The sequence below is a fragment of the Poecilia formosa genome, unplaced genomic scaffold, assembly GCF_000485575.1.
Source record: "Poecilia formosa unplaced genomic scaffold, Poecilia_formosa-5.1.2 Scaffold1138, whole genome shotgun sequence".
NCBI lineage: Eukaryota > Metazoa > Chordata > Actinopteri > Cyprinodontiformes > Poeciliidae > Poecilia > Poecilia formosa.
In genome coordinates this window covers 7579-16062 of record NW_006801077.1, presented here as the reverse complement: position 1 = coordinate 16062, position 8484 = coordinate 7579, and the positions used below count along the sequence as shown (strand labels likewise).

General features: G+C 37.1%; 1 protein-coding gene and 1 long non-coding RNA gene across 5 annotated transcripts; one reads left to right on the top strand and one right to left on the bottom strand.

The window, feature by feature from the left end:
• Nucleotides 1-6: 6 nt before the first annotated feature.
• Nucleotides 7-967, top strand: LOC107835170 (uncharacterized). Its single transcript, XR_001660998.1, has 2 exons — nt 7-111; nt 257-967. It is a non-coding gene; the product is annotated as an uncharacterized LOC107835170 (long non-coding RNA).
• Nucleotides 968-5138: 4171 nt separating this feature from the next.
• On the bottom strand, nt 5139-7903 carry LOC103132579 (uncharacterized). Of its 4 annotated transcripts, XM_016667462.1 has the most exons (5): nt 7432-7896; nt 7019-7177; nt 6226-6275; nt 5751-6113; nt 5139-5603 (listed from the first exon to the last, which is right to left on the bottom strand). In XM_016667462.1, exons 3-5 carry the CDS (start codon nt 6272-6274, stop codon nt 5359-5361), a joined length of 657 nt encoding a protein of 218 aa, XP_016522948.1. In that variant the 5' UTR covers nt 6275; nt 7019-7177; nt 7432-7896; the 3' UTR covers nt 5139-5358. The 4 variants fall into 4 exon arrangements, with proteins under 4 accessions (XP_016522948.1, XP_007544455.1, XP_007544453.1 ...); XM_007544393.2 differs by lacking the exon at nt 7019-7177 and having other exon boundaries at nt 5751-6110; nt 7432-7903; XM_007544391.2 differs by lacking the exon at nt 7019-7177 and having other exon boundaries at nt 7432-7895.
• Nucleotides 7904-8484: the final 581 nt, after the last annotated feature.

Here is an 8484-nt window from a genome sequence, read left to right as displayed (position 1 = left end):
GAATCAGACTCCATGTGTCCAGACTGAGGACTGAAGACTCTGGTCTGTATCTGTGTGACGTGAAAACTGAAGATGGATTCAACACTGCAGAATGTCGACTCAACGTTACTGGTGAGAAGAAATGATAATAAAACATTTTTGTTTAATAGTTAAATTCTTAAGATCTGTTTAATGAACCAACATCTTCATCTTCTATTAATCCTCCTGGATCTCAGTTTTCATCAAATATTAATAAATATTTCTGGTTTCTCTCCAGCAGCTGCTGATCAGATCCAAACTCGGAGACCAACTTTGACTCCAGAACCAGAGACGATGAAGGAGCATCATCTTCATCATTCTGGGATCAATAGCAGCTCTAATTAAAAGTTGATTTTGTGTTTCAGGAAGAGAAGAAAGGGAAACAAAGATAATCATTCAACAAATGTAGTTTGAAAATATAATGCAGATAAAAGTTTTGTTCATTTGAGTTTAGTTGATTATTGATTTTGTCGCCACAGAAACATCAGGTTAGATTTAATTAAACTATTGAATAAAATGTTAGATTGTAATGAATTAAAAATATTCTAATAATGATGATCAGTTTATTGTTATTGTTTCAGTTTCCTGCTTTAAATCATTTCTAAATGTTTTCTGACTTGGACGTATTGATCAGTTATTGATGGATCAGCTGATTGTTACTGATAAAGTGATTTATTATTTTCACAGGTATATTTTAATAAATATTTTTATAAATGTGTTATGAAGAAAAAAATACAATGAAGACTTTGAGTGTTATAAAGGTCAATATTTCATTGCTTTCAAGTGATGATTTTTATACTTATAATACATTTTAAAGATGAACATGAAACATTAAAGGTGTTTTTTAATGTAGATTTTCACCACCATTGTTTGTTTTTGTAGAAAGTTTATGAATGTAAATGTTGGGGTTTTATTTCAGAACCATTAATTCTTCAACATGTCCAACGTTTTCTCAGTGTTTCAACTCAAATCTTCTTATGAGTTTATTTCTAATCACATGATTTTTCTGTTTTATCAATGAACAGAAACTGAACTTTTCTTAAACTTTAATTAAAACCTGTTTGTTTTTCCACCAGCTGTGTCTCCATCTTGTTCTCCCTGAATGAATCTCTCTCTGTTTGCTTGTTTCCTCTTTAACGTCTCATCATGACTCCATCGTCTCCTCATTGGTTTCTGGATCCTGTGGTCAGGAAGCAGCAGCTGCTGCTCTCAGCCTCCTGAAACATCCTGAAGCTCAGCTGCTGATCTCTGATCAGCTCAGCATCCTGAAGCCTTCAGATCAGGAGTTTCTCTGCTGGTCCTGATGCTGCAGACGCTCTCAGACCAGCAGAGGCTGAACCTCACAGTCCTTCAGACCCAGAGGTCGGCATGGAAACCAGCTGATAAAGCTAAACACAGAAACATCGCTCTGCTTTTACAGGCTGATAAAGTCAGAGAGGGAGGAGAAAAACTGAGAAGGAAAACTTTAAGGAAGGAGACAAAATACTTGGTAGATCTGGATTTACTAAATGCTTAAATGTTTTAAAAATGTATGTAACCAAGTTGCAGTTTGAGGAACTTTGCTCTCATATTGGATGAAACATTTTCTCTTTCTGTAATTTACTCTCATGTTACAATTCATATAAATCAGCAAAAAAACTGTTTGGGTGAAAAAAGAAAAAGCTTTGAATGTGTCCAGAATCTTCATTATATTCATATTTTTACAAACAAACAAACTACAGTTTAGATTTCTGACCTTCATGGTAAATTCAAAGAAACATTTCCAAGTAGAAAAAAATTCCTTCATGTTTCTCTGTAACTTTAACGTCTGTAAATCAATAAACTGATTGTAAACATCTGTCTGTGTGAACTTGTGGAGTTTTAAAGGTAAATTTCTACAAAAAGTCTGTAAAAATTTCAGAGCAGCTGTAAAATATTCTGTTACGACTGTCTCAAGGTCATAACAAAACGGGAGACCATGCAGGGGTTAAAGTGTAGAAAAGTGAATATTAACAAAAACAACAATGGATTGTGGATATCAGTATCAGTGGTGTAATGGAAATGCTTGGATGTGTTGTATGAGTGCATATGGAAGTGTTGAAGTGCCAAAACAAAGGCAAACACAAATGTGCAAAAAGGAGGGGAGCTGGGGCCTGGTAACAAACACCACTAGTGTCAATCGGCAGAGTGGACGCTGAAGGCGACCCAGAAGACGGAGACAGCCAGGTTCAAGTACTCTGCACTCCCAATCAATGAACCAGAGACACCTGCAAAGGGGAGGAGCACAAAGACAGACAAAAGCAACACCTGCAGCCCAGCCTACAAGGCCCAGGGCCGTAACAACTCATAATGTGAAAAAATGTTAAAAGAGGTTAAGAAGTAAAGATATACAAATATTTTCTGATATTTTTATCACAGGAGAAAATTACAAAAATATTAATAAATGAGTAATTAATGTTTTAATCTCGACACACAGGTGGTCATGATATGAGCTGATAATCTGTTGGATTATAAAAACTGATATTATTATAAAGCTTCTGTGATGATGCTTAAAAATGATCAAAACAGCAAAATTAATCATTTAAATAACAGAAGTTTTATAAAGCAGCAAAAATTCTACAAAAAAAACTGATCAGCTGATCGATCATCAGATATTTAACATTTCTGGTGGTTTTGAAGCAGCAGCTCCTCTTCATCACTTTCTATAAACTCATTTAGCCTTAATTTGGGTTTTACTTTTTGTTTTTTCAAACATGTTGTTATATAAACAACAAAACAAACTGATTTATTGTAAATTAAATAAACTTAACAGTGAATCTTAATGATGGACAAAGAATAAAACCAGAACAAATGAATCTGAACTGATCCAGTCAGTCCGTCACTCAGACCTTCAGCTCTATGAGCTCTCAGTTCCTAACTCCACCACCAGGTGGCGCTCCAGTATAACCCTTATGGTAGAACTGGTCTGAGGTCAGATCCAGCAGCTGGATTGGTTCTGCTGAGTCCAAACAGCTGCAGCTCATGTTGATGTTAAAAGGTTCTGCAGTGAATCAGGTTCTGACAACATGAGGGAAGAAATCTGGATTTATTTCAGCAGAACCATCAGAACCAGAACCAGTGGAGCAGAACCAGAGCTTCACTGGTTCATCAGCTGCTGCAGCTGAAAGCAGCTCAGATCAGGGTTCTGGTTTCAGGTTCTGGTTGAGAACGTCTGTTTCCAGCAGTCAGAACCAGTTGCAGCTGGCCGGGTCAGAACCAGAAGAGATGGAAAGTAGCCGAGATCAGCTGCTGGTTCAAGAAGAGAGGGAAGAAAATCAGACCTGATAAAACCTGAAACATTGAACTTGAAGAATAAATGATAATCTAAGATTAAATGATCTTTATTGAGGCTCATTTATGTTGAGTATAGGGTTTCCACCTTTCATAAATCAACATAAGGGGCGCTTCCCACGGCGCGTCGCTCTGCTCTCATGTTGTGGGACTTCCACTGCAGTGATGGACATTATTTTATGGTGGTGGTTTTTGTTTTTAAAATGTGGTACATAGGGCAACCATTCATGCAAGGTTGGTTAGAGCATCCCAAAACTGTACTCCAATCAGAGTAGTATACTTTAAAAACACGTTTAATTAAGCAAGTGTAAAAAGTATTTGGTAAACTACTGAGTAACTGATAATAACACCTGATTTAATATTCAAAATGTGTCCTCAGAAAACTAAAAGTATAAAAGTTATGTGAATATTCTGGTATTTTACAGAGTATTACCAAAATATTTATAGAAATAAGGTGTTAGGTGTGGAGGCTGGTTCTAGACCAGATTTACCATGAGGGTCAGTGTTTTTTGAAAGAAAAAAAAAACAGAACAATATTTCATCATTTGATATATTAAGTGAGCCTAAGAGCCTCTTTTGTCTCCAGAGATCCAGGTTGCAGATCCCTGGCAGATGGAAAGTATGATCCTATACAGCAGCTAAAAGTGCAGCACTATAATTTTTAATTCACTGTTAAAGTAAAATTGTGAAGGTTAAAAAAAAATCCACCACTGAGTATTAGCATAAGACATTTATTTATAACTTCTTTGGTCCCCTGTTGGCCCCCATCTAGATCCGCCTCTGGGCTGCAGGTCTGCGTCTGGTGCATAAATGATCACTGAACAATGAATTAATAAGATATATAAACATTTCTAAATAAAACATACAGAAAGCATTAGCAAACCTTTTAAAGTATTAAGTATGTATTTAGTGTTAATATGAAGCTAAAAGCGGAAGTTCAATCTGGAAGACTCCGCCCCCTCCATCAGCATCATGCTCGTCTCCAACCTCAGCGCCGGTCCTGACCCGGCTCATCTAATCATCAATCAAGCTCTGCATATAAGGATCCACACCCACACCGCCAGCCGCTTTCCAGCTGCGTTCAACCCTCCACTTCTGCTTCTCCACCCACATCCTTCGGCTCTCCAGGACAGCACCCTTTCCCGACCTCCACCACCAGGGTCGGTCCCCGGAGGAAGAGCATCCCTAATCAGCTTCCGGGATGTTCACCAGACTTTACAGCAAATCTCAGCTCAAATCAGCTGCCCGAGCGCCAAATAACTTTTATTCATTCCTGTCATTAAATCTTTTAATTGTTTCTTTTTTTCTCCGTCTGAGTCTTTCCAGATTGAACTATTAGTATGCTTTGTTCTTTAAATGATCATTTGTATTATTTTGGCTGATATTATTATACACTAAACAAGCAAATAATCAAACCAATATAGTTGACTAAAAGCACAATAAGAAAGTTAATCATAGTAAAATGTTACCATCAGAGTCTACAGTTCCTCTCTGATCTATTCTGTCTGGTATCGCCCTGCGCCACAATGGACACTTGGTTTTGTTGGTAACACTTTATTTGAAGGGGGTTGAATAAGACTGTCATGACAATGTAATAAACATGACATAACACTGTCATAAACATGTCATAAACACCTGTCATGAACATGAATAAGCCTTCATGAATATTTATGACTGTTGTCATAAAGCGTCATTCGGTAAATTATGACACTTTTAATACAAAGTTGACTTTATTCAAAATGTCTTTGTTATGACAACTTGACATTAACCAAGAAATCATTACTGTTTAAACTTTACCTTTAATAACATAAAGATACCTAATTTTTAAAGTGCAATCAGTAATACTTTTATAACAAATTTATATCAGTAATGATTTCTTGGTTAATAAGGGTCCCTTATTTAAGAGCCAAATATGGGACGACTCCATATTTTAAGGGACGGCTGGCAACCGTAGTTGAGTATCAGTTTTATACTTCAACTGGTGAAGATAATCGACCAAATAAATGGGTTTGTTGTGTTGATGCTACAGATCTACATTCCTCTCATGTTGGTCAAAGTGTTTCCAACGATGAGGGGATTGAAGTCTCTTGTCTCTTTAGCATCACTATAATAAACATCGACTGGTAGACAACATTTCACTACAAGATAACAAAGAAGAAACATCAGAGCTGCTGCTGAGATCACTCCAAGAGCGATGATGACGATGATGGTCCATCTTCCTCTCTCTGGTTCTGAAGTCAAAGTTGGTCTCTGAGTTTGGATCTGATCAGCAGCTGCTGGAGAGAAACCAGAAATATTTATTAATATTTGATGAAAATGAGATCTAGGAGGATTCATGTAGAAAATGAAGATGTTGGTTCATCAAGACAGGAATCAGGATTTTAATTATAAGGGAAAATATTTTCATATAAATTTTTACTCACCAGTAACGTTGAGTCGACATCTTCCAGAGTTGAATCCATCTTCAGTTTTCATGTTACATCGATACAGACCAGAGTCTTCAGTCCTCAGTCTGGACACATGGAGTCTGATTCGTCCTTCTCTGAGGACGTCTTTGTCACTCTGGACTCGTCCTGAAAACTGATCATCCTGAGAATCTGGAAACTCATCACCATCATGATGAACATATATTACCCCGCTCTTCACTGAGGTTCTAAATTCACAGATGATGAACAGATTCTTCCAGGACCCCTGAGTCCTGGTGGTGAAGGTCCACTCCAGAGTGATGCTGTGGTTCTCCTCTGCCTCATAGCTGCTCTGGGTCACATTCACTACAAATGTTGCTGCTGAGGAGACAGAGAGGGAAAGAGAGGAGCAGACACACTGAGAACTGGAACATGGGAGTCTTTCAGCTCCATCTAGAGAGCTTTCTGTCACAAAGACAAGATGGAGACTGACCACAGAGACATGAGCTGAGGATGAGGAGCAGCAGGGAGATCATCTTCATCCTGAGAGAGGAAGAGGAAGAGAGTTACAATTCAAGGAGCAACTGGACTCCTGCTGAGGAAAATAAGGTTGTTTAGATAAATATCACTACTGCCACCTTGTGGTTATAAATTCACACAGCGACCTCAACTCAAAGGACGTTTTAATTCTCTGCAGCTGCTGAACTTTCTATTTTAAAACATCTGAGCAAAATCAGTCCGTTATAGTTCATGGAGATCATCAGTGAATGAGGTTTACATTTTTACTGTTAAATAATGAACAGCATGTAAAGTCAATGACAAACATAATGAATAAATAGAGTTTAAATCATTTCAATATTATATGAGTTCAATGTTTTTCTACAGAAGAAGATTAGGGCCACTGGAAAAAAAAAGAAAAGACTTTAATCTCAGAATAGATTAAAGTCAGATTTTTTTTTCTTCTTTCCAGTGGCCCTAATCCTCTTCTGTACTTTTTTCACTCATTTCAGAAAGTTAAAATAATTTATTTAGATTAATTTCACAGAGTGATATTATTTGAGGCTTCTTGTAATTTTGATGGTTGAAAATGGTGTAAAATCAATGAAAACATAAATATCCTAAACAGATATTAGGTTTCTGAAAAATCTGTTAATTTCTAGTCAGTTAGTTTGGACTTTAATCAACATGGTTTCTGGTTCTCTTCTTTCTTCCTATAAACTCTTGAACCTTCATTTCTGAATGAAATATAAACTTTACTTTCATCTGAAAGCAGAACTTTGACCCACTGAGCAACGATCCAGTTCTTCTCTTCAGGTAAGATGTTTGTATCTAGGATTGTCTCTGGTGAATCCTGAGTGAAGGAGTGAACTGAGTCTACTATGAATCCAGCATCAGTTCACTCCTTCATCCATGTGAAACCATGTGGAACAGGATGGTGACAAATCCTGTCTGAGTTAAAGACATGATGGACAAAAGTGTCTGACAGGAGACACAAAACATTCAGCTACTAGAACGGATAAAGAAAAACAAGTTGCAGAAGATTAAAAGTTATTATTACAGACATGTGACCTGGAAAACATAATTTTAATTCTTAATTGTTGTGTTTTACATGTATTCACAAGAAACGTTTAAGTATTTTTTTTTTCAACTAACTTTAAGTTATAGACAAGCAGATCCATATAAAATATAAAAAACTTACTTGGTCAGTTTTCTTCTTTACCAGCCTCAGCATTTTGTTGCTTCATCCGATGTGTCCAGGTCTCTGCATAACGTTGCTACTGATCTCTAAAGCTACAGACCAGACCTAAACCAACACACTGAAAAACTATTTCTGAACTGCTATTTCTTTTATAAGCTTCCAGTTGGAGACGGTCAAGTGATCAAACTTCTGCAATAGGAGCTCCTCTTCCTCCTATTGCCGAACATTCATTACATTCTCCCTCCTGTTGCATTCATGAAGCTGGACTCGTCCAGAAGCAGGGAGTTTCCCCTCCCTGCTCCGTGAGAGTCTGTGGAATGAGTTGCAATAGGAGGAGCTGACAAAGCAAAGCGAACAGAAACGCTGGGGGCTGAATTCTCCTGTGTGCTGAAAGCTGCCAACAACCTTTGGTTTGAATCCTCGACCGTCTGTAACTGGAAACATATGGCAGAAATAGCACAGCCAGGGGCGATTCTAGGATCTGACCTTTAGGGGTGCTCAGCCCCCAGCAGGGCTAAGACCCAAGAGAAGATATTCGTTGGTCCAGTTTTCTAAAACTAACTGCTTATTTACATACATTCACAAACAAAATTAAGAGACATGTTGTCAGTAATTCATAGAATAAAAGAACAATGTTCATTTTACTCAAACATATACTTATAATGAGTAAAATCAGAGAAACTTTTAAGTTTTTCCAGAGGTGTATAAACTCAGTTTGAAACAGAATCTCAAGGTTACATCATGCCTGCCAACATCTGCTAACATTAATGAGACACAAGCAGCTGTGGACACAGTCCCAGTGTGATCTGCTGCCCCGGAAATCAAAATAAAATCTACTCAAAGCTATGCATTTGCACTCATTTGAAGAACATTTTACTGAGTTTATAGGATTAATAAACCTATATTTAATATTATTTATTAAATATCATCCAAACTTGACATCCTAAGCAAATAATCAAACCACAATAATCAACTAAAATCACAATAAGAAACTTAATCAATCATAAAATGTTCTGCACCATATCAGCCTCAGGAGATGATTGAGGATGAAGA

Coding starts and splice junctions, on each gene's coding strand:
- LOC103132579 (XM_016667462.1), bottom strand. CDS start 6,274: ATGAAGATGATCTCCCTGCTGCTCCTCATCCTCAGCTCATGTCTCTGT. Junction 6,114..6,225: donor CCTCAGCTCATGTCTCTGTG/GTCAGTCTCCAT, acceptor CTGTCTCCTCAG/CAGCAACATTTGTAGTGAAT. Junction 5,604..5,750: donor ATGTCGACTCAACGTTACTG/GTGAGTAAAAAT, acceptor GTTTCTCTCCAG/CAGCTGCTGATCAGATCCAA.